Genomic DNA, 26,835 nt, shown 5'->3' on the forward strand with positions numbered 1-26,835 from the left:
GAAGCAGGCTCCAGGCTCTGAGCTGTTGGGTAAGTACTGTGCACCGTGCTGGGGACTGGGGAAGAACAATCGATGTGGCACAGTCCTTGGCCTCTAGGACAGTGTCTACCAGAGCTGTGCATTTTCTGCCCTTCACTAGATTTAAGCAACAGCATGGAGAGATCAAGTGACTCCGACAAGAATCTGGAGAAGAGAGAAGGTAGAGGATATTTTAAAATCTAGGCAAGAAATGATCAGAAATAAGAGGGAGGAGAGGATGAGGTGAGATGTTACATGGGGAATGAATATCAGTCAGTAGAGTGTGGTGGTTAATTGGATGTGAGTTGAAGGGAGCATTAAAGATGTCCCCAGAGTGTCCAGTTTGGATGGCTGCGTGGCTAGTGACGGCAAGAACCAGAGAGGAGGGGTGAAAAGAATCTTTGGAGGTTAGAGCCAGTTAGGGCATTGGCAATAAGTTTTATTTTGTGAACCTACATGAAAAATCTTAGTGTAAGTCACTGGTGACGGATCTGAACATGTTCTGTGGGTGTGCTTTTAATTGGTAAAGACGTGTGTATGCACAGCCAGAGAGGTATTGGACAGTAAACCTGAAATATCCTTTAAATGTTCACTTCTCCTGCAAGAAGGCATCCGTAATGTTGAGTCTCTGCAATTAAATCAACTGTTTAGCTCTTATTAATGTTTGTCATTCATGGTACATGGCGACATAAATGTCCCTGCTGTTTCACACGTCACAAGAAACGCATTTGACAGCTGTGGACTCAGACAGCCCCTGCCTAGATTTGTTTTGTTTCTCCCTTATGCTTTCTATGAATTGCCTGGGTGTCTAGGATTCCAAAACGGGTTAAATAATAAAGTGTATCCTTTGAAGGATTTGATTGAATAATTTCAGGAACACATTATTATTTCTGACACCCCTTAGAAGACTGTGATCTCCGCGAGATCACTAGAGTAAGATAACTGAAGGGGAAAACAAAAAACAAAAACCCGGTTCTGGTTGACAGAATCCCAGTGTTATTGCAGGGAGAGGAGATAGGATGCTGTGTGCCACACTCAGTTAAATAAGATTCCCCCAAACCTCCTGTAGACTAAACCTTTGTTCTAAGTTGTAAAATCTTTCATAGACCCTTCCAGCATTAGCCTTGTCCCTGACATAATAACAGCCCACCCATCCTAAAATTCGGAGGGGGGACTTCGGTGTTTGTCTTTAGGGATCTCAGCCAGTGTCCAGATACGCAGCACGACTTCACTGACATTTAAAACCTCAACTGAATCTGGGTACCCCTTCGAAACTAGTTTGCCGTTTTAAGCCAGGCTCCACCATTCTTGGGTTTCTGCAGCGGCAGAAGGAGATCATGCTCCATGGTACCAGGTCTGCATCTAGGGCCTTGGCAGAATTGCAAAGTGAGCAATAATGACCTGAGCGCCAGAAAACCTACTCTTTCAAACGTTTCTTCTAAGTCAGATCTCTTTCTCCCTTCCTCATGCCGCCCTTTGGTGGTCAGGGGACCTGTCCTTGTTTGGTAAAATCTCTTCCCCTCATGTCCACTGAAAATTCAATTCCACAGGGCTGCTGATTTAAAAAAAAAACAAAAAAAACGAACAAACATAACCAAATGTATACTAAAGAAATAGCATGTACCGGGCAGTACTATTTACACTCAGCAACATCTTCCTGCATGTTAATGGATGACCGACTATCTCTGATTGCTTGGGACTGAGGTACTTCCTGGGACATCAGTGCTAAAACCCAAGACTGTCTCTGGCTGGGAACTGAGGCACAAAGAGGAAGGGCATTTTCTAAAGATCAGACTCTTAGTCAGTGATTTGTCTACTCTTCACACACCCCCATCTTCTTGACTTCAATCTCTGGGCTGTTCCCGCTGTCACATGGGCTGGGCTAAAGGTCAGTTTGATGATTTGATGGAGTCGCACTAAGTTTTAGTGACTGAGATATATTTGCATGTTTCTGTAATAGTGCTGAGTATGGAGGAGGAGACAGTTTTTGGGTGGTATGTGGGCTGGTGGTCATTACACCTCCACACCTCCTCCCGTTTGCCAAACTACACCCGGAAGCAAATACCGAGAACCGGCGATTTCTACACACCTGTTTCTGAACATTAGCAAGTCTCTGCTCCTCAGGGGTTTAGTGTCACAGAGTGTCACAGCTTGGGAGAGTGTGAGCAGACATAGCATGCCTTGTAGAAGGACAAATCAGGTGAATCATGCCTGGAAAGTGTTCGCCGTAACCTCGACATCTTGGTGAAACCTACCACTCAAAAATTAACAGATTTCATTGGAAGATCTCATTTTCTAGGAATAATTTTCCCATGCAGCTTTCTTCTGTTTCCAAATCTCTAGTGCTCACGTTTGTATTCCTGAAAATGGCCGTGTGTGCGTGTGCGTGTGTATGTATTTATGTGCACATATGTATGGGTGTGTATGTCTATTGTATGTGCACGTGTATGTACATATGTTTATTGAATACATGTGTGTATTTATTGCATGTTTATGTGCAGTTGTGTGTGTGTGTTTATTCTTCATCCCCAAAACCATCAGGAATTGGTTTTACTCCTCTTGGTGCCAGAATATCAAGGGTTGAGCAGTTACTATAAAGCATTACAACTGAAATGTAGCAGCTGCATTTGTTTCCAATTTTAATGTCCAGATCTGAAAGGTGAGCTGAGATCACCCAAATGCTAGATTTGTGATGGCTGGTGCTGATTTTCTCTAAAGCTTTTGCTCCCTCTAGGTTTTCTGCCCCTGGGGCCTGCTGGTAATGCTCTATACTCTCCACGCTCACGGTTCAGAAATTTTTATATTTGTAACTAACAGGATGAAAATGTGTGTAACTACATACACCTTTTTTCCTGTCAACCTCTCTGCTCCTTTTTGTAGTGTTTGGTTATTCGATGGCTTTCCCCTCTCAAGTTTGCTCACATCATGCATCAGGCAAATCTCCTGCACACTTTCCCTCTTCTTAACAAAATATGACCTAGTGGAAGGACTGAGAAGAATAATTTTTTTATGAATAAATAATGATTGTTTGTAATTAACATATCAATTGTATGTATGGAAATGATGCTTCTAAATTACTTAACAGTGATTAGAAGCAGTTGATTTACTTAAGTAGCTTGAAACATTCTTCCAACAAACTGTTAATTTATTTAGTAAACTTTGCCCCAGGATAATATAAAGGAAACTTCTGCTTATTCCAGAATTAGATTTTGTTGTTGCTGTTGTCCTTAAGCCCCTGAAGTTCTACAGTAAGATTATCACAAAGAGCTAGCATTTGTTGGGTCCTTTTTAAATGTCACACACTTTTCCAGGTGCTTTGTGTATATTAAGTTTAATGCCCATAATGAAACTTTATGCATAGATACTCTATGATACCAGTTTTACAGATGAAGAAATTAAAGCTTGGAGATACTAAGCAGCTTACTATATATATATATATATATATATATATATATATATGAGAGAGAGGGTGAGAGGGAGAGGAGGAAAAGAGAAAGATGGTTTATTCATTGACTATTAATTGAGCACACAATAGATGCTGGGCACAGAGATAAATAAGACTCATCCTACCCTTGGACAGTCTGGTGACAGCAGAATGATTGTAAACTGATAAATTACAGTGCACTGAAATAGATATTATCATTTAGGCAGGAACAAAGTACTATGGGAGAATATTAGCATATTTTTTCCAGGGGATAAATGTGATACTTTTTATACACTTGCCACTTTCCTTCAGCAAAAGAGAATACGTTTAGAAGAAGAAATTAACATATTTGAGGAAAACAGTGGATCAAAAGTCAAAAAGTTTTTTTCTGAATATGTCCGGTAGCTTGTGCAGAGATATTCCATTCTTAATTAAACACCCAATCAATATGTATACGTTTTCTCAGTGACCAAAAATGATGATTCTAGAGCTACTACAAGGCAAAATTATGAGTTTCTAACCTACCCAGGTCTCTTTCCTGGAATAACTTAGTAAAGAAACTCTTACTTTTTATTATTTGGGTTAGTTATAGTCTAGAGCACTGTGTCCAAACACTAATCTACGTGTCAGGGACTGGCTGACTGGCTATATCAGAGTTTTATAAAGTCACATATTCCTAGGTCATACCGCTGTGGATATAGCAAGTTTGAGACCCAGTCTAGGCCTCTAATATTTTAAAAATGCCTCGATTGATTCCTATGTACATACAGGTTTAAAAACTACTGGTCTAAAAAACCGCAAATAAGGAAGAGCCACCCATATAGTATTTACTCTCTAGTATCTTGTTTAAGGCTATGGATTTTGTAGGTAAGAGCCTAATCTCTGGAAACAGAGCTCAGTTCTGCTTACTACCTGGGGACCTAGGATAAATTTCTTAAACTCTCCAGTACCTTTCTTATAGAGTTGTGAGGATTAGATATGATGCACAGAAAGTAGCCAACAGTGCTCTGCACTTAGTAAGTGTTCCATAAATGTTAGACTATATGCACACACACACAGGAACACATTTATATGTATAAATGTATGCTTCTTTTTATTATGTTTATTTTTGAGAGAGAGAGAGAGAGAGAGACGGAGACATAGCGTGAACAGCAGAGGGTCGGAGAGACAGGGAGACACAGAATCCGAAGCAGACTCCAGGCTCTGAGCTGTCCACCACAGAGCCTGATGTGGGGATTGAACCCACAAACCCTGAGATCATGACCTGCGTCGAAGTCAGAAGCTTAACCGACTGAGCCACCCACACGCCCCTAGATGCACACACGCTTAATAAAATGCTTTCACGGACTAAAAGGAAAGCTGTGATAAGAATAAAATGATCGATCACTGTTAACTTTGTGGAAAAGGAGTTGGTCTGTCTTCGGCTATATCGGGTCATTTCAAACTTGAGAATCATAATCTACTAATAGTAAGCCCTTCAAATAGACTCATGCTGCTCCTTCACCAGCCAACTCTTATAGATCTTACCCTTGTCACTAGTTCCTACCTTTTCACATGGCACAAACAAGTTTTGTACAAAAGGTGCAAATTTCCAGTTATAAAATGAATAAGTCATGGGGATGTAATGCACAGCATGGTGACTGTAGTTAATAATTCGGTATTGCATATTTGAAAGTTGTTAACAAAGTCAATTTTAAAAGTTCTCATCCCAAGAACATTTTGTAATGTGAACGGTGATGGATGTTAGCTAGACAAACACTAAAATGCAAGGAGATAACTAAGATTGTTTCTAAGGGTCTTTATAGCTACAATGTTCTGAGTTTCTGAGCTACCTAGATATTGTAATCCAATGCTCTTCATATCATTTACTCCCTGATAACATCATTTGGCCCTTAATCCAAAGGAATGACTGATGTCATTTAGGAACCCATGCATAAACCTCGCTCAAGATATGCCTAGAATAACTGAGAAGCATAGCCAACTCTTGGTTATCAGAAAAAGTGTTTAAGCAACTTACCTATCAGCAAACTCTGTGAAGATTATATTCATGTAATCCCCACAGAGAAAGACCTGCATAAAGACCTGGGCATGGGCCATTTGACAGCTAATTATGCACAGATAACAAGCTTCCTTCCCAGGGCAGGCATCTCTTCCATCTGAGGGCTAGCCAGGGTCAAAATTTAACAACTAGTTTCTCATTTGCAGCGAGGAGAAAACACAAGTCATGAGCAAATTAGTGTCTGCGGTGTGATCCAAAGTCTCTTTTATGAGAGAGAATTCTTAATCAACTAGGAAATTGAGCATACCATGAAAAAGCAACCATTCTGATATCTCACAAAGTGTGGAAATAGAAGAACCATTGAAAGATCAGAATGGCCATATTGTTAAGTTGGTTCATTTGCCAGCCACCGATTTGCTAAACCTCCATTAAATTAACTAGCTTTAAAGCTTCCTCGAACTTACAACTGCATGGGATTGCTGATGTAACAAGTATGCATCTGGATTTTACTAAGCTATTTTTCCCTGGCTTCCTGAATGAAAATATCTTCTTTTATATATTCATATTACAGGAGATGCAGCTCTTATGGTTTTGTATCAATTTAATATTTCATTAGCTTGTATTTATGCATCTGGAAATGGCAATAAAATGATTTGAATTCTCCCCATATTGATTTCTATGTGTATTTTTAAAAGGTTCGGCAGAAGGAATAAATCTTTTCAGGATGGAAATGTCCATTCTTCCTAGGGCATTTTAATTCACTTCAGTGAATGATCATGGCCAAAGTATGCCTAACTGTAGGGTAGATCATATTTCTTTTTAGGACCTTTTCTCTTTCCGGTCCCTGCTTCTCTTTGGTCTAAATATTTCCTAGGGACCTACTGTATACCCCCACGCCTTCTTGACCACCCCTCGCCTTTCTTACTGAAATCTTTCACCAGATGTCTTTATTAAATGAATCCTTGCAGGGCACCTGGGTGGCTCAGTCCGACTTCGGCTCAGGTCACCATCTCACAGCTCATGAGTTCGAGCCCCGCATCGGGATCTGTGCTGACAGCTCAGAGCCTGGAGCCTGCTTCGGATTCTGCGTCTCCCTCTCTCTCTGCCCCATCCCCACTCATGCTCTGTCTCTCTCTGTCTTAAAAATAAATAACACATTAAAAAAAATTAAATGAATCCTTGCTAATGAGTTCCTAAAATTGCAGTAAGTACAACAAAACCCCAAAGTAAGGGAATGAAATCTTAACATATAGGAAGGATTTCAGGTTTTAAATGCAAGAGGGGATTTTGCTGTAAAATTGGAAGGCTTGCTCTGTCTCTTCACATTCCAGGAGGGCCACATTCCCCTGCTGGGTGAAAAGCTGGTGCTGCAGGTTCTCAAGTGACTGATCAAACTGAGCTGGTTGTTACAGGACAATGTTACAGAACAAGTCAGGAGGGCTTTTAGATGTGCAGCCTTGACAGAAACAGTTTAATCGTTTACAAATAAACTATTGCATTTCAAAACATGTTTTAAACATTTGGCTCAAAATAAGGCATACTTTCATTAAGAGTGAGAGATTGAAGAAGCCCGAAGTAGGGATGGGTGATAAACGTTCAGGGCTCAAGGAATACCTGTTGACAAGTGCTTGCATATCAATATGTGTATCCTAACTGAGCAGATAGTTTGGCTTCTTTTTTTGCATGGAATAAGACCTCCATGCCTAGGTGATCTGCTTTTTTGTTCTCGCCTTAAAAGAAAAAGAAAGGAGAGAAAACGGCCTTTGTCTTCTAAAAAGTTGTACTGAGGGGAATGGGTTAAATGGTGGATGGGTGGTGAGGAGGGCACTTGAGATGAGCTCTGGGTGTTGTATGTAAGTGATGAGTCACTAAAGTCTACACCTGAAACTAATACTACACCGTATGCTAACTAACTGAAATTTAAATACAAATTTGCAGAAAGAAAAAAAAAGTTATGCTGAGGGACTAAAAGCACTTAAGAGGTAAATTATAGGTTGAAGAGATAAGCAATTGCATCCAATAGTATTCACCAAGTAGGCAAAACCAATGGAAAAGGGCATCCAGATCAGTCATTAAGACAAGAGTTAAGACATTTTTCTAAAAACAATTAAAACATAAAGTTAAACAGTGTTTGAAATAATACATCTTACGTACTTCCACTTCTTCAAATCTTGGAATTACCTCTTAGTTTCTATTATACTGTTCAATCGTGTAATTTCTACCATTTTCATGAAGCATTTTTGGAAGCAGAAGAAGTATGACACTCGGCCCAAATACCTTCGGAAGGTTCTGTGCCCTGGTGAAGAAAGCAAAGCGAAAGGCAGAGTCCAACCAGGAGACCTATTGACTCTGGCGAGCTCAGAGGAACCTGAGTCATCATCTAAACCAGAGATAGAGAATCAAGGCAAAAATTCTAGATTCGAAGACCATGGCATCTGCTCCTTTATAAATTGCTAACTGTGTGGGGAGGAGCGGAGGTGGGGGTTGGAGAGGATAACTGATGGTTCAGTGGGGTTCAGTATGGCATACCAGCCATATTTCTCTCAGCTTTTCGTCCCTATGGTGAGACCTTGATGGCCCCATGTATTAGTACCACAGGTCTCCTGTGGCAACTCAAAATTGCAGGCATAATGCCTAAACTGGGATAATGGGCCTCCAAAGGTCTGGCCTAGAATTTCCAACCCTATTAGATGAAAGCAAATAGAACAAAAACCAAAAAGAGTTTGGAGACTAATCATCTGGCCTAGAAAACATGTGAACCAGTGTTATTGAACCATATCAACAAAGACATTTTAATATTAAAGAAGAAACTAGAGAAGAGCAGGGACAGCCAAATCACTTTCCTTTAGAAGGAGAGATTCACACAGTAACAATTCACCTTGGGGCAAATTAGAAATTTTGTGCACACTGAAAACAGGGATTATATTGTGCACAGTTGTCAAAGTGTTCACCTGTCCTTTATGTTCTTCTAAAGTACTTAGAATATAATTTGTAGAATATGTGCTAAATAAGCATCTGTTGAGTGATCATGTCAATGATTGAATAATTAAAAGAATACATTCATCAATGAATAAGTCTATTTCCCTAAGCTTTAGCTTAGGCAAAAATTCACTCTGCCCAGCAGTTTTGTTTTTTTTTTTTTTATAAGCCCTTGTTCTCCATTGACCACAGAGTTAGTGAAGGAGTAGTCATGGAAGTTGCCTCCAGGGCTCACCACGGTCATCTCTTAAACCCTTAGTATCTGCCTGGTGCTCCAACACATGAGGAAGCCGCATTCTTACACACCAGCGTGACTGCCTCATTGCTAAATTCAAAGTTTTTTGGGGTTTTTTCACTTTTTTGTTTTCTCAGTCTACTCCAGCTTGCTGAAGCAAGTGATAGAATGGAACATAATCTTTTGTCTCCAAATCTGTATAATGTAGTAATTATGAATCTCAAGATAAGTTGAAGTGGGCTTAAAATGCAACTTACTTTACTTTGAGTAACTCAATATAATATCCATTTTGAGTCCCCTTTCTGCTTGGGTTGTAAAATGTGATCTCAACCAATTTTGGGTGGCTTCTCGGCCTCCTTAGCCCACTCTTAGGTTTTCTGGAAGTCTCTCAGCCTATCTCCTCACACAGATGATTCTCCTAGGAGCTCTATCCATGAAGCGAGTCAAAAGACCTTTGTACTTCGATCCTACAAAATAAGAGTTATGTCATCTGCCCTGAAGATCAGCTGAGAGGGAAGAAGATTATCTCCTTTTCTCAGAGCCCTTCTAATATGATTACAGCTTTCTTCTGTTTTGCTTCTCACTAATCCTAACCTGGAGAATCTTTAGAAGCTCTGGGAAAAGAAACCTCTTTGTATTTCCTTGTGGTAAAACATAGCTTCCCCAACTATTATCTGTACCCTCTGGACCATGATGCTCAAAAGACTTCGTACTCCAAAGCGGAGAATTGATTTATTTTTTTGCTTTCTGCTTTATCACTCCTACCTTATAGGTATGTGTGCATATCTGATTATATCCTTAGTAAGTTTCTCTGAAAATAAACTATTCTTTATAAAGGGCTTATTCAATGCATAACGATAATGCCCTCTAGAAAAATTGTACCAGTTTGTGTCAAGTTATTAGCAGTATATGAGAGTGCCATTTCTCTACATCCTTGCAAATACACCATATTTACCATTTTTAAATTAAAAATGAAATATTTTGTATTCATCTGTACTTATTTCATTACAAGAAAGCTTAAACATCCTTTCATGAGTTTTTATTTTTTAATTATTATGTGTCCATGAGTCCATGTGCCCATTTTGTTTAGGTCTTTACTGCCATTTAAGAATATTAAAAATTTGTCAGAAATTGAGAATGTTTTTTTTTTCTGGTTTGTTACTTGACTTTTATGGTATATGAGAGAGAGAAACTTACAATTTATAAATCTGATTTTGTGATTTTCCCCTTGGCATTTTTACTTCAGAATTCTTTTTCCATTGCAAGATGAACGTTCACCTCTATTTCATTTTAGTTGCTTTATGGTTTTATTTTTACGTTTAAATTTTTGATTGGTTATATTTAGCATAGACTATGAGGTTTGGGCTCCACATTACTTTCTATCTTTAATTATTATTTGTTTCAGCATCCTTATGTAACAGTCCTTTCCCCCTTTGGTCTAAATCCCACATCTGTCCTATAACAGAGTTTTACATAATCATGGATCTGCTTCTGGACTCTGTTCAGAACTCTTACTACAACAATAAGACACTGCTTTAATCTTTATAGATTTTTAATAACATTTAATATCCGATAGGGAGACTTTACCTTTATTACTCTTTTTTAAAATTTTGTCAGAATTTTCTTGACTAGTGAATTTATTCTTCCAGATGAAATTTAGAAACCCCACTCTAAACGTTAGTGTGATATTTGAGGTCTTGATTGCTTCTGATCCTCTGAACGTGAGCCCCCATTCAATCCATCCGGTACCCTACTGCATCCTAACCTGCCTATACTTCATCTACAAATGCAATAAATAATGATGATGGCAATGAATGCCACTTGCCCTACCTTCTTGAGATTTCAAACTGGGATTTTAATAAGATGCTAATTTCAGATTGGTCTTGCAGGGAAAAGAACATGCAAGCTCTCCCCTTTAAGAGATGTCACTGTTTTTTTCAGAGCGTGGAAGGGGAACACCATGAGAAAGCGGTAGAACTACTCAAGGCTGCTAAAGACAGCGTCAAGCTGGTGGTCCGATATACCCCCAAAGTCCTGGAAGAAATGGAGGCTCGCTTTGAAAAGCTCCGGACTGCCCGGCGTCGGCAGCAGCAACAGTTGCTAATCCAGCAGCAGCAACAGCAGCAGCAGCAACAAACACAGCAAAATCATATGTCATAGGTAAGAAGTGCCTTCTTCCGCACAAGGGAAGTCCCTTACGCATATAAGTTTGTTTTGGTTTTTAATATAGTTTCTTAGCTGGATTAAAGTCATTAGGTTTGACAGTGCCTCCCAAAAATCAATCAAGCAAATAAAAAAATGATGATCTCAGAAAATGTCAAGAAGACAGTTGCTGACTTTATGTCATTCAGCCATATTTTCTGCAAAGGTAAAATATTTTGGAAAATAATATACTTGCGGGGGGCAGGTACAGATTAGGAGATACCTTTATACAAATCGGGAAAATACACCCTCTGCGTAACCCAGATCACTGGGCACATAGCCACCTGACAAGAGTGTGCGTTGGATCCCAGCCCCACTCAGCCCCTTGGCCATTTGCCTTTGCACAGTGTACGAACTAAACAACCTGATCTTGGGAAGATCCCTTTAGAATACTACAAATTATTGGAAAACTACTCCACTCTGAAGAATGAAGTGGAGACCAGTGTGCATGTTCTAAGAGATTCGAAATTCTCTGTGGGTGCTCACTTCAAATGAGATGCTCTTCCCTTTTTTCTAAATTTCACTTTGTGACGAAAATGCTAAGTCAGGTTTTGCTATATGTTTTTAAGAAAATTCAAGAAAAAATGTTAAGAATCACCATCTTTGAAGTGCCTCTATGTGTGAGGTTCTTTTCACGTATCCTTCCTTATCCTCAGAAAAACTCTTCAAGGTATCACTAAAATCCCATTTTTTAGACGAATGATATGAAATTGCAATGGCTTTGTGGTGTCCTCACAGCCACACTTACAAGTGGCATAGAATTATTTTCCTTTTTGCTCTTGCAGGCATTTCATCCGCCAGCATCAGATATTCTGGAGTTCTATAAATTGTCCTTGCTATCCTTTGGAAGAGAGTTAATAGCATTGTAGACCTCTATGCTGTGATGTCTGCAAATGTGATTTTGAAGTTTCAAATGTCCTTGGAAAAATGACATTTGAACATTGGGTAATAGTGGTTTTAGGTCATTCAACATCAGATTACTATTTGCACAACCGGAAACATTGGATATGACGTGAGACTTTCTGTTGCTTGCAACACAAAAAGGAGAAGCTACAGGGGGAAGTATAAAGACTATAGGATTTGTCCTCAGACAGTGCTGAGGATTCAGTCTTTCTTTTATAGCTTGTAAGTGCTATTGTATATACCACAGTTTGGTGACTTTATCTAAAATCACCTTCCATTCATTCTACAAATTACATTTATTCAGCAGTAAATATCTATTTGGTACTGCCGTGGGCCAGGCACTGTTCGATGGGCTGCAGAAACAGCATGAACAAAGCAAAGTCTTTGCTCTCATGGTGCTTACATTCTTGTTGGGGGAGATGGTTAATATACAGGTAAATGAAAATATCCTGTTGGAACCAGTACTTTGCAGAGTTAAAAGGGTGCTTTGATAGAGATTGGCTAGGTGACAACTTTTGATTAGGTAATCAGGAGAGACATCTCAAAGGAGAGGACACTTAAGCTGAGGTTGAAGGACGAGGAGAAGCCAGAAATGAGCATAAGAAGAGGAGGAAATAGCCAGTGTGTAGCTCTAAGAGAGACTCCTGAGCTATTTGATGTTTGAGGAATAGAAAAAGAGCCAGTGTAATTAGTTACGAAATAATGAGTGAGGAAAGAAGGTAGAGGCCATGGGGGCCAGGTCGCAGAAAGCTTTTTAAACCACTGAAAGAAGCTAGATTTTATTGCAGTGGAAGCCACTAAAGGTTTTAAGCAAGGGAGTGACATGATCTGATTTATGTTTTTAAAAAGATTACTCTGGCTGTTCTGAAGAAAACAGATTATTGTAAGGTGAAAGTGAGAACAGAGACTAATTACAAGGCTATTATATAGTAGTCCAGGCAAGATATATGGTGCCTTAGCCAGGATGATAGCGTTGAGATGGAGTGATAGGGATACATCTGGACAAGTCATTTCGTCCACATCCTTCTCCTCTCTTATCCATTCCAAATGTACAGGTATTTTACCTTGGTGCTTTCAGAATCCCTTCAAAGATCTTTTTTCTAATAATAACAATCCACAATTCTTTAGTCAAACATGGACACTCTTTCCACTAACCCCTTTTTTTCTTCTATCCTCAAAAATGCAGACTCGTACCATTTTTCTAATTGGTTTGCCACACTGGCCCAGAGTAAAATTACTCTAAAGTGTTTTGAAAGAAATATGTTGCCATTCAGACTTCTGAGGTCTTACTAAAAGCTTCCACCATTATACCCATTCAGTCTTCATATCTTTCGAATATCTTTGTATTTCCTGGGCTGTGCACTCAATTCCATCTCTCTGCTCCATCGGTCTTCATTAAATTGCTTCAGAATTTCCTATTGTCTCATCGCCAAAGATTAACATAAAAAAAAATTTGTTTAATGTTTATTTATTTTTGAGAGAGAGAGAAAGAACATGAGCAGGAAGGGGCAGAGAGAGAGAGGGAGACACAGAATCCGAAGCAGGATCCAGGCTCACAAGCTGTCAGCAGAGCCTGACGGGCTCGAACTCATGGGCCATGAGATCATGACCTGATCCCAAACCGGACACTTAGCTGACTCAGCCATCCAGGCACCTCAAAGGCTAACATTTTTAATAGAAGACATTTACAAACTGGTTTTTTTCCTTATACACGATATGGTGATTCTACTTAAGTGAACATGAAATTTATATTTACGCCTGCCAAGACAGCACTTCCTACACACACCATCATGGACCCTTGAGATGAAACCGTAGTGACCATTTCAAGTACGAGCCAAGTACAACCAAGTCATGTCGTGCACGGATTTTATGGGGAATTCAGTCAAAGAGACCTACATTAGGTCTTGTTCAACTTTTAATTAATTAGATTTTAAGGATTAAATGGGATTTGTTACACTTCCTAACTCATACTATGACTGCTTTGGGGAAGAAATTTGAAGCTAATTTGACCAATTGACTGAACAGATCTCTGATTTTTTTTTTTTTTTAAGTTTGACACGTCAAGCAAAGACCAGGTAAAGCAACATATTCATCAGATACTGTCTTATTGTTTACCACATGAAATACAGTTTCTATTCTCTCTAAATTAGGAATTTTTTAAATCCAAAATGGTATATGTTATGAAGTAACTAATCATGGTAAGTGGTACATACAAATGGAAAATATGTTGAATGCAAGTGCTGTGTGGAGAATGTCTGTTATGCTCACTTTTAATTTTAAACTCACCTGAAATAAAACTCAATTGTTTTTTCCCCTTTTATGTTTGATAATCAGGAGGAGTAGATTACATTTTCTAAAAGGTAATAGATGCGATCTTCATACAACTGTATTATAGAAACCGAAACAGAGAATAGGCATATAGGTATTTTTATGCTATACCCACTTTCTTGACAGAGAGTGTTACATTTATTTGGCTTGAAGGATCTCATTTTTTAAAGCATGAATTTGTATACATATTCCACCCAGACTCTTGGACAATAAAAGGGGGAAAGAAGAGTAATCCTTCTTGAGTTGTCTCAGAAAAAATTCTGAGGAAGTCAAGACTTAAAGGATTGTCAACTTCCTCTGCCCTCCTGTTGCTGGATTGAGGGTGGAGAATTCATGGCATCTGAAACCATTCTGGATCTTAACATATTTACAAAGTAGCTGGAGTTTGCTAGTGGCCTCACCAACTGTCAGGCCCCCACTTCCTTTACTTTGTCCACTGCTGACTGTTCTATATCCTCCACTACCACTGCCACAGCCGCCATCTTGATGATCCGATCCAGAAAACCACTGCAGAAGTGAGAAAACCAGCCTCAAAGGAAGGATACCTCTGATAAAATTGAATCCAAGGAACCCAGAGTGACCGAGTAGAAAACTGGAATGATAAAAATAATAATCATAATGCTGGATAACATTTATTAAGCAATTAGGGTGTGCCGAGAACTCTTCTAAGTGCTTCATATGTGTTAAATTACTTAATCGTCACAACAATCCTGTAGGTATTAGGTAGTAGTTTAAATCTCATTTTAAAGAAAGAAAATGAGGCATGTAGGATTTTTTTTAAACCATTTCACAGCTAGTAAGTAAGTGATAGGGCCATGATTCAAACCCAGAAACATACGTTCCAAAGCCTCTTTCTCTTAATCACTGTGCTACCCTGCCTTTTTCTTCGATGGCTCTTGCCCTTACATGTCCCATCCTTCCTCACAGACATGTTCACATAAGCTTTCCAGGGATTCATTCCCACCCTACTTACAGCTGGAGTTATCCAGTTCACCTTTACCACTCATCCCACACCTCAAAGCGCTTCCATCACTTTGGTTTTATTAATTTCTTACTGCTGCCCTAAAAAATTGCAAGTTTGGTGGCTTAAAAGAACACAAATTTATTGTCTTGTAATTCTGTAGGACCGAAGTCCAGCACAGTCTCACTGGGCTTTAGGAGGCTCCAGGGGAAAATTCATTTCCTTGACTTTTCCTGCTTCTAGAGGCTCTCCACATTCCTTGCCTCTTGGACCTTTTTCCTTCTTCAAAACCAGCAAAGGTGGTTAAGTCCTCACATTGCAGTGCTCTGACTTCTGCTTCCTCATCACACCCACTCTCCTGGCTCCTTTTCTCTCTCCATCATCCACTTTTAATTTTATCAATTATAGATCCCACTTGGATAGTCCAGGTTAATATCCATATTTTAACATCAGCTGTTTAGGAATCTTAATTCCATCTACACCTTTAATTTCCCTGTAGCATGGAATCTACTAGGTATTAGGATGTGGCTATATTTGGGGTCCATTATTCTGCCTACCACAATGACTCATTAAAAAGTTAGCAAAGCAGGGGCACCTGGGTAGTGCAGTCAGTTAAACATCTGACTCTTGATTTTGGCTCGGGTCATGATCTCACATTTCGTGGGACTGAGCCCCGCAGACCTGGTTGGGATTCTCTGTCTCCCTCTCCCTCTGCCCCTCTCCTGCTCACTCACACGCAATCTCTCTTTCTGTCTCTCTAAATAAATAAACATTAAATAAAATTAACAAAGCAATTTGATCAGTAAAATTTACACTAATATGGAAAAAAAGCTTTTATTTAAAAGCATAAAAAGAATAACTAATCTATGGAATTACAAAGCAAGGGAATAAGAAAAATAATGAGAACATTTGGTGCAGATGGTTCTTCCCGGTGGGTATTTCAGTGACCCACATTTTGGAAGCCCAGTCACCTCTCAGCTGCTGGCATATCCCTCAGGCCTACCCCCTCCCCTGGATAGATGAAAAGATCCAAGAGTCTTACTAAAATTCACCTGTTCTGAGTCCCATTCCCTTCGGACGTGTAACTATATAATAAGTTAATTCATTAAAAATTCACTTGGTAATTAGGGGACCTGTAGACAGTTATTCAATATAGGACTCAGTAAAATGGTCTGTTCGTAAGAAAAAAATATGTAAAACTCATAATAAAATATGTGGCAGTGAGCACTCCAAAGTGGTAGGGTAGTAGTAGAATTACAGTAGTAAAATGTCACTAACAGATACTGCTTGTGTGTAGTATGTCATTAGGTGACTCCTGAAGAAGCACTATGGCCTTGTGCATGGCTTTCAAGCCACACTGCAGGCCCCAGGAGCTTTTAGGCACATCTCTAGAAGGCATGCCAGCTGGAGAGTGTTGATGCAAAGTAGGCAGATTGCAAGGCCTGCCACAATTTGTGAAAATCTGTTTTGTATATGATGCTTCGCATTCATTGAAATAAAAATATCCACAGCCTTGAAAAACAAAGATTGGAAACCACTGTTCTCTCTGGAAGGAATGATTCCATAATGGCAGAAGAGGGACAGGTCTTGGGGGAGTGTTCAGGGAGGCTGCTCCTCCAGATCTGACCGTAAGGGCAGCTGCCTACTCTTTGCTACCTGGTATCAGGCCTGAAACAGGCCTGATACCTGCTTCAGAGAAGGGATGTTGGTGCTTCCAGCCTGTCAGAGAGAAGCTTTGCTGACTGCACCTCAACAAGATCCCTAAGACTCACACTGTAAAGGTTATCTATCTTTTGCCTTCATGAAGAAAAACAGAGTCATCTGGAATAGGGAGGAAGAAATGTTTTACATTTGAAATGTTTCCAAACTGGGGTTCTGTCTTTCATTTTAAGGAATAACTGTGTCTTTTCCATCCTCATTCGATAATTACTTCCTTTGCAAACATCAAACAATTTTTTTTTCATATGTGGAAGATTGTGCATGAGTGATAGGGCCTAAAATAATCCTTGCTGTTCTCACATAGCACATGCTCTTTTGATATTTTTAGCATATTGTAGTTGAATACTAATCACTGATTTCCCTTCACTCTTTTCCCTCCTTTCAGGTCCTTAAAGAGAGGCTACTTGATCAAACATCTGATAGTCACAAATTTGAAACCGTGCTTCACAATCCCAGCACATAATGAAAGGAAAAGACAACATTGATAATTATACCTGTCAAGAAGCTGTGACCACGTGATATATAAGTTCTTCACCCAGGCAACTCGACACCTTCTTTCTCTGGGGCTGAATCCCCACTGCTCACGCGCTCTTTACACACACAGACCTTCCATGCACTGCAGTGGGAATTCTCAGTGTGTAAAGGGAGCAGTTTTCCGGTCCGCAGACTGAAATAGTACAAGAAGAATAAAGTCCGTGACTTTCCGATAAATCACCGGGCCAGGATTAAATGAATCTTTGTTCTACAGCTTTTCCAGAGATTAACAAATCCCTCATTAGGCTATAGTTTAAACTGCATCAGTTCAAGGTTGTCATCACTTAAAAGAAACCTACTCATTGCCCTATACCCTGACCTCTTCCACATCCATATTGCTGAGTTGTCTGAATTAGAATTCCAGTTAATTGCAAATTCCACCTTTATTCCCCTTATGCTATATTTATACTCTGTTCAGGTTCTAGAAGCAATTGGCTTTTTATTTTCTGTTTCCATGAATTTTATTATGCATTAATGGAGAGGGACAATTTTAGCTCAACTTTTGGTTTGCTAGAGACACGGATAGAGAACTCTAGTACTGTATATTTTTTTAATTTAACTATCACTTGTATCTATGATTATTAATTCTAACAATATAACATGTATTTATTCCACAAAATATATATTATCAGAGTGTATCTGTTACAAACTGAGGTCTTTTCTTACCAAATGTTATGAATCTGGTAAGAGAATACTAGCAAAGGACCTAGCTTCATGAACTGATCCTCCTGTGATATTTCCATATAACCCTGCTCTCAATATTTGTTTGTTAAGTTTTATATTTTTTGATTGATAAACTCTGGGTAAGTCAGAAATCTTTCTGTCTACACTGATATGTTGTCATAGAAATTTATTTAATATGTTAAAGCCTAAGGCTTTACAAAACTCAATTATGATATATGTTCATATATATACAAATATATGTGTCACACAAGGTTTAAATCAGTTTCCCCAAAGACAAAGTGGATGTTTTTGGCAATCTAAGATCAAAAGTAACATTCCTTTCAAAATTAGGCATATGTAAATGAGGATATTAATTTTGTGAATGAAAAATGCTGCTCCTTCTAGAGGGAAAAAATACCTAATTCATTACACACATTCATATAGGAAAATAGACAATGAGATATCATCTCTCAGAAAGTATCATTTGCTGGAAAATGAGCCACCTCTACAGATCTTCACTTTTGACTTATGGTAAATCTAAGCACATAAGTCTGATTTTACTCATTGGAATGAATAGAAAGCAATAATTATTTGGGCAGTTAAATACCTTAGGCAAAAAAATGTACCTGAAAAAAGAATACACGTTCAGTTGAAACATTCTAGAAAGATGATTAAAACTGAGGCCAATATTTGAATGTTTCTTTTTCTCAAATGCAGAAATTGATTCCCCAACATAAATAAATTTTACATTTCAGATAGTCCCCCAAATTAGAAATTTATGAAGCTCACTTCAGGAGCTATTTCTTGAAAACAAAACAAAACCAATCAGAACTACCCAGTACATTTTATTTTGCCCTTTCAAAGGGTGTTATTATCAATACCAAGTTCTGCCTACTCTTCACAGTGCATCACCCAACAGAGAGCCAAGAGCAAGGAAGCTAGGAGGTACACCAATTCCAACAACCATCCTGAAAACATATCATTTTTTACTAGAGAAATGAGGGGGGAGGGGAGGGCAAGGGGGATGACCCTGAATGTTATGTAAAATAGGTTTACAAAAGAGATAAGCATGACTAAAGGGAGTGAATGGAGACTAAGTGAGTATTACTCAGTTTGAAAGAGGTAGTTCTCATTTTTATAAGAAAAATTTAATAAAACATATATTTTAGTTATCATTTAACAAAGAAATGTAAAAGCTATTCAGGCAATGCCACAGATTCTCATAAAGGGAAATATTTGCACCCTTGTAATGAGAAAATGGTCATTTCAACACATTTCAATGCCTTGTATAAATTTGAAGTTTAAGATACGTTTTCATTTAGCCATAAGTGTATGGTTGATATTAAATTATCATATATTTTCACATCAATATAAATCTTATCATGGTGTTACAGAAGCAGCTATCAAGTGAGCAGATACTTTACGTTTGTGTTTTCTAGATGTCTTTGTATGTTATGCTTCATTTGCATAATGGTTAAATGCTAATAAATGTATGCCAAGTCCTTTGTCAAAGTGAAGGGGAAATCCATCACAACTAAGGTATCTAAAGACAGAGTACATGTCACGGTGGTCCTACATACAAATGATAAAATGGCTGGTCTTTTTTTTTTTTTTTTTTTTCCAGTAAAATCTGGGTATTGAAATATAAACCTTCCCTTAAAGTTTTAATCAAAAGTAGCTGACCCTAAGACTTAGAGAGGTCCTTTTGAGGTTTTCTAAGTTTCACTGAAGCCGGAGGGAAAGGGAAAAAATTGTACTAATGTTGTTTACTATTAATGATCTTGGTAGAGCTATCGGCATGTCCAAAGTCATATTAAAGACATAACAGGTGCCTCTTACATAAAGCTCAATCCTGAATATCATAAATAAATTAGATATTCGAAGTTAGGGGGAAAATCTGGTATGACTGTATCTTCTTGATCCTGGTGAATTTTAGTTCTTTCCCCTGGTCAGACTGGTGGCCAGATTTTTCTAAACTCTTTTCTGCTGTGATTTTGAAGGCCAGTACTCGGAGCATACTTCAGTAAAATAAAAAAAGAAAGAAAAAAAAAACAAAAACCTGAACCTTTTCATTTGGAACATTTACATTTTGATTCTGTTCCCATTTGAAATAGAACATCCGCATGGAGATAATGAGCTTAAGTTACAATTGACTTTGGAAAGAATAACAGACTTTTGTGCTCCCTCAATCATGTAATCAATAGGGAATTCTCTTGTTATGTGAACTACCACTATCTTTTAAGACAATGCTAAGATCTAAATGCAAAATCTAGCTTTCAGGGGCTTGTTAAGAATTCAAGGCTGTCTCCGAAGAACTTGGCTAGAGATGGATTACATCAATTTACAAATGCAGTTCTCAACCCGTGACAAATCAAACTGATGTGATCTCAGTTCATTTTACTCAGCTGTGCCTATAGGACTCCAAGACGTTGGGATATTTTGTCTACATTATCTTAAGCCTCTATAGATATCTGTTAATGTGTGAATAATGTCTGAGTTTCTCATCTTTTAGCTGGTTTGTGTTTATTATACAGCCTGTTAACAAAGACCAGCTTTAGATAGCATTGTGAAGTAGAAATCAATGTTCTGAAGATTCAGGGAAGCCAGTGTTAGGCAGTATCTCCCCAAAAATGGGGCAGTCCTACCCATCTCGTCCCTCTCTGGATCATAAACTCCAGGAGCGACAGGTCTGTGACTGCATTATGAACTGCCATATCCCTGGCATCTGGTATGATGCTTGGCACACAATAGGCGCTCAGTTGGTGTTTGTTGAATGAATGAACAACTGGATAGGTTGATAGACAAATAAGTGAATGTTGCCTTCAGATAATCTGAAAAATTTCACCAATTTACAGTAATTGGCACTGTAATTTCTGAATTTCATAGTCAGAACCAGATTTACTCTTTTCATAAATAAATGCTTTTCAGATATATGAATTTGGAATCAATTACTTCAAAAGCTTCAAGGATTTGAGGGCATTTAGATAAGGGATAGTGTCTGGGGAGTAAGATATTTTAACAATGAATAAAACTCAGCCTTTCTAGTTTTTTCTGAAAGCTCCCTGAGTTATTTTGCAAGGGCGTTTAAAACATAAAACCCCAGTTATGAATTTTATAAAATATTATGTTTTAATTTTTAAAAAGGAAGAGAAGTCATGTCATCAAGCACATTTTTAATATCTCTTTCAATGTTTTATCTCTTTACTAGTAACATTTCTCTAAGGAGTTCCTAGTAATTGGGGACACATCTCTAAATCTTCTGCTTTCAAAAGATCACTTCTTTCCTATTTGATTTCTAGGATGTACCTGAGCTAATGCTTAATCGCATAGCAATTAAGACTTTTCCACGTGTTTATTCGTTTAACAAATATTTATTGTGCACCTAGTACATTGCTAGGTCCTAGAAATGTAATGGCAAACAAGACAGACCTAGTGCCCTCCTGGAACTTACAATGAGGAACTCCTCAACACTTTGGTAGAGTTTATTCTCCATCCAGTCCCTCTTCACAGACGACAGAAGAAATACAATCCCTAACTCCATGGAAATCATGAAAGAATCCCCTGCAGACACTTACGTGAACTTGCTTTTCAGACACATCACTCAAAAATACTGCTCAGTTTATCCATACACCATAGTTCTACCCCAGCAAGATAGGTAAGTCATAATTTATTCATAATGAACACTTACTGAACTCTCACTAGGTTCTACTGTTCTTGGTACTTTCCATAGACTACATCATTGAATCCCTTCAACAACTCCAGTAGGTTTCGTTTTATAGAAAGAAAACTGAAGCACAGATACGTGACTTGTCCAAGGTCACACAGCTAGCAGATGAAATGGGGATTTGAACCCATGCGGTGTAACACAAGAGTTCATGTGTCGAACCATTATCTGTGGTTTGGGGGACACCATTACATTAAAAATAGGAGTCATTAATATAAATGGGTCACTGTATATAAAAGTACTTTGAAGTTGTAAAGTAGTATGCAAAAACATAGTAGTGAAGTTATTATGCTCAACAGACCACATCAGTGGCAGAAGCAGACTAAGAACTCAGTCTTATGTTACAGCTTACTCTTGTGAAGAACACTTCAAGCCAGGGACACGGATAAAGTACAGATCCAGGACATTTCTGACATGTGGGAAATATGTCAATGACTTTTCAGAATTATTTGTTAGCCACTGTGTCTATCTGGTGCTACAAGAAACAAAATCCCTTACTGTAAGGGCTTAAAATAAGTACACAGTGTGGAGCTGAACCAAGGATATTTCACATTTATGGGAAAAGATCAGGCAATAGTACTATTTTCTCACCATTGCATGTGATCGCGTCTTTCCAATTGTTTTCTTCATTTTTCTGAAAGAGCTGCAAAATTGTGCAGTGGTTCAACCTGACCAAAGTGGTATTATGCTGCTGGGAAGTAAAAGTATTAGACACCAGACTGGAAGTATTGTCTTCATTATCAAATGACTTTTAAGTTCATTTAAAGTATGGATATTGAAAGATGTTTAGATGCTGATGGTGCCTGAATATTTAGACTCCAAGTTCCTTGCCCTTCTTCATTCCAAACCATACAGTGGGGGTCACACTACTGAGGGGTAGATTCTAAAGCCAATAGGAAAGGCAGAAATTGAGATTGGCCTAATGTTAGAACCACAATCAGATGGATGTGACCACATTTCCAGAGGCTAACAGGAACTGACACCTTCTGTGGGGAGAGGGAACACCTGCTTCCATCTGATTCACTCACAAAGACGGATCCCACACATGATTTACATCTGTTCTCTCTCTCCCCCTCCCAGTCAAATGGGCATGTTCTACATCTTAAGTGCTGGTTCCTATTGGTGGCAGCAAGGAACCTTCTTAAAACTTTTAATACATCATTATTCTTCCCTAAGCAATTAGCCTTTTCAAAATAATTAACATTTTGCAAAATTTAGCTTTGCACATAATATGCCAATGGGCAAATTCAAATACTTTATTTCCAAAGTCATACTTTTTAACATCTCTCTACCTGCCTTTTGTCACCTTTATGTTTACTGATATTACCATTCTCTGTACAAATATTGTCCTCTTCCTCACTTACCATTTACATCGATTCTTAGACTTTTTAGATTTCACCTTGGCAAGGTCTTTTGAAACTATCTTCTCTTACCCATTCTAACTATTCCTACCCATGCATAGCACCTTAGGATTTTTTAACCAGGATTTTCATGAACTTTTAACGGTTGTCACAATGAACATGTCTCCCTAAATTTCCCTGTATATCGATGATAGGTAACTCGCTCTATTCCTTTGTTCAAAATCCTCTGATGGGTCCCCTATCTCTCTCTCTCACACACTCACACACACACACACACACACACACACACACACAAAATCACAGTCTGAACCAGAACACTAATATGGTGTTGGGGAAGGAGGACGTTATAGTGCTCTCCCATCCACAAGTGCAAAACCTAGAATACAAAACGTGATGATATTGAAGTCTGGTGTATGGACTTTGAAATAGAAGTCATGGGATTTCATGACACTGAAAAAATTACAAGTTCTTTTTCAAGGTGAAGTTAAATGCAAAGAGAGACTAGCAGTGTTGTATAGTGAAGATACCAAGATTCCATCAAACAGTGACCTACAAATTCCAAAGTATTTGCTTGAGGTGTATGTATGTGTGTATGTGGATGGATAGGCCACCATGCCAACATTAGGGAGAGGTATAGGTTGAGATATATTTCCATACTATATGGGATGAGTGTATTTCCTTACTAGATAGCACTGCAGTTTTAGCCATCTTGCTCTTTTCTAAAAAATTATTTACTTATTTTTATTTTTGAAACAAAGCATGAGCAGGGGAGGGGCAGAGAGAGAGGGAGACACAGAATCTGAAGCAGGCTCCAGGCTCTGAACTGTCAGCACAGAGCCTGACACCGGGCTCAAACTCATGGACGGTGAGATCATGACCTGAGCTGAAGTCTGATGCTTAACCAACTGAGCCACCCAGGTGCCCCGCTATCTTGTAGTCCAAGTTGACCACTACCTATTGCTGGAAACTGTCTCAAACTTTCTTTCCCCTGAGCTTTTGGTTATTTATGAAATGCTTCTGTCTTTCCTGTATCTGTGCCTGCAAAAAAAATTTAAGGCACATTTCAAATGGTCCCTCTTCCAAGAAGCTTTTTCTTATTTTTCCACCCAGATGTTATCTACCCCATCATCAAACTCCACTGTGACATTTGTACCATTCTTTAGCTCTTTTCTTAGCTTCCCTTATGGTATACCTATTTGTGTCTTTATCATTCTAATTTGCCCCACAGTTAGTAATTATGTATGGAGTGGGTGTTAATATTTCTTAAAAGGAATTACCTTTCACTTGTCAACTTCACAGAATGGCTTCTGCATTATTTTGGGGTCTCAGTGTTCTGAAGCTCACCCATGAAATTCATCTGAATTGAGAACTCAACACCAGACACTTTTAAAAAAGAAAAAAAGGCTAATTACTGAGCATTTTTATTAAAAGGAAAAGAAAAGGTACAGAATAGTGTTAATTCTTGTCACTTATTTCCTAGGTTTTTCTGATCTGACTTTTTGCTCTTAGGATGAATGTGAAAGTTGATGTAAATATTTTAGATATCACCACCACCCCTCCTACACACATACACATACACAATGGCTTTACCACTGATTTATCCCCACATATAAAATTGGTTGCATATTTCATGGGAAAACAATGGTAAAGGGTAAAATTAGGTTTTGAGTGAGCAACTGAACAAACAAGATGGACACCATAATAGCACTTCTGATTGGACTCCAGTCCTTTATTGATGGTCCTGCCTATCTCCGCTGTTCATTAGAATATAAACTTATCTACTGGTTATTAGTCCTCTCCCTTCCCAGGCCACCAGGCCACTACATTAGCAAGAGGGAATTGGGAGACTAAATACATTGTTTTGACAGCTTTAGTTCATATAGGAAAAGTTAATAGAAATCAAAGCATTTCTCCAGCCCTAGTCACACATCATGTTCTTTTGTATGGCCAACACAAAGGTTTATCTGAGTATGACATTTATACAACAAACATATTCAACACCTAATTTAAACACGATACTAATTTATTTCTCCCCACAGGATAGAAACACAGTATCTTAAAGGAAAATTCCCACACATAGATTAAGACCTGCACTTTTTTTTTTTATTCTTTAAGTTAGAATGATTACAAACAGAACTCCAAGAAATCTCCTACATTAACACAAGATAGTTTCAAAGAGTTTAATTGCTACCTGTGTAATAAATTTCCCATGGGCTTTTTCCCCATTAACTGCACTTTTCCTAAAAGATTTAAGTGTGGGAGGCTGACTGGCAGCCATGGAAGGAGACCCACAGAGGGTCCACACCTGGATGTTTTGTAACACAGCTTCCCAGGATCTCATCCCCAGCTTTGCAGATCCAGGCTCACTTGTTTTTTTCTAGGAATACTCAGGGATAGTCTTAGTTAATGCCTGTTTTCTCAAAGTAATCACTAAAAGCACTCCCTTTAACTCTTAGAAGTGCCCCAATTTAGACAACACATTATGTTGTCAACTTACCTAGAAGTGGTGAAGCTCTAGGATGATGGTTCCTGTTAACCCTCTTCAACTCACCAGATGATTACAAGGATTCTTTCTTGTTACAAGTAATCAAAACACGACCCAATAGAGCTTGAGCAAAAAAGAGAATTAACCACCTCCAAAGCAGGCCAGATTCAGTCTCAATGTTGATAGCTTTCTCATTTCGTCATACCCCTTTCTCCCTTCCTCAACTCTGCTTCTCTCTCCTCTTCATGGCCCTTTTTCTCCCTGCTGCACTCAGTTCGTTCCTCTTCCTTATCTGTTCCTTTCCTAATCCTGTGTATCACCACACCTATATCCTTATAGCTCTTAATCTAAAAGGGAAACTAGACTCTTTTCCTCAGAGTCTATATTCACACAGACTCCGAATGGTCTTGAATCAAATCACCATGGGAAAAAGTGACATGAATGGTTCAGTCTGGCTCACGTCCTCATGTCTACTGAGTGTTCACTTATTAGCTGTAGAGAAACCAATATGAGTAGCATACAAACACTTCTACTACAAGGCAGATATAAAAATGAGGGTTCAATTATAGGAAAGAAGACATTGCCTGAAGAAATTCGAAAAATCTTGGAAGAAATGCCAATTGAAATGATTGTTAAAAGTTAAGCGGGATTTTGGAAGAGCATTGAGATAGTTGTTGACTGGAGGAGGAGCACTCCCCCAGATCTTGGGCTTAAAACCGGAATCTTTCATTTAGTTTTTAATTCTGAAGCCCACCAGTTTAGGCTGGGCTCAGAGACAGTTATTTTGGGAGTTGGGCTTCCTCATGTGTCCATAGTCAGTTGCACATCAGCTCAGCAGCTTAGCTGACTACGGTTGGCTGACTTCTAACTGAGGTAGCTCAGCAATCCTCTACTCCAGCAGGCTAATTTGGCCTTGTTCTCTTGACAAAAGAAGGATTGAAGAGAGAGTAGAAGTCCACAAAGCCTTTTGAGAATTTGGCTCAGACCAACACAATGTCACTTCCCCCACATTCTATTGACTACAAGTCACAGGGCTAGCCTAGACTCAAGGACTGGGGAAAGAGTCTCTACCTTTTGATAGGAGAAGTTCAATACAAAGGACATGGATACACAGAGGGACATAAAACTGAGCCATTTGAGGTCAGTCTGCAACAATGTTTTTACTAAAATAAGGTGGTTGTAAAAGCATCTGCATAGGCAAAGCTACAGTTAAGAGCTAGCTAACATTTATTGCTTATTGTGTTTAAGCAATAACATTTAAGCTTATCGTGTGCCAGACACTGTTCTAAGAGCTCAACAT

The 26,835-nt window shown here is 38.7% G+C and overlaps 1 protein-coding gene across 1 annotated transcript in view; it reads left to right on the forward strand.

Annotated features, from left to right (window-relative positions):
• The window catches only part of LIN7A (lin-7 homolog A, crumbs cell polarity complex component), a 126,661-nt gene extending 104,255 nt beyond the window's left edge, over positions 1-22,406 (forward strand). Inside the window, exons 5-6 of the mRNA XM_019455212.2 lie at positions 10,597-10,815; positions 17,154-22,406. Coding sequence (XP_019310757.1) covers positions 10,597-10,815 — 219 coding nt within the window. The 3' untranslated portion in view covers positions 17,154-22,406. The remainder of the gene's footprint in view (positions 1-10,596; positions 10,816-17,153) is intronic.
• Positions 22,407-26,835: the final 4,429 nt, after the last annotated feature.

Source organism: Panthera pardus, unplaced genomic scaffold (assembly GCF_024362965.1).
Source record: "Panthera pardus isolate Hobbes unplaced genomic scaffold, ASM2436296v1 HiC_scaffold_6, whole genome shotgun sequence".
NCBI lineage: Eukaryota > Metazoa > Chordata > Mammalia > Carnivora > Felidae > Panthera > Panthera pardus.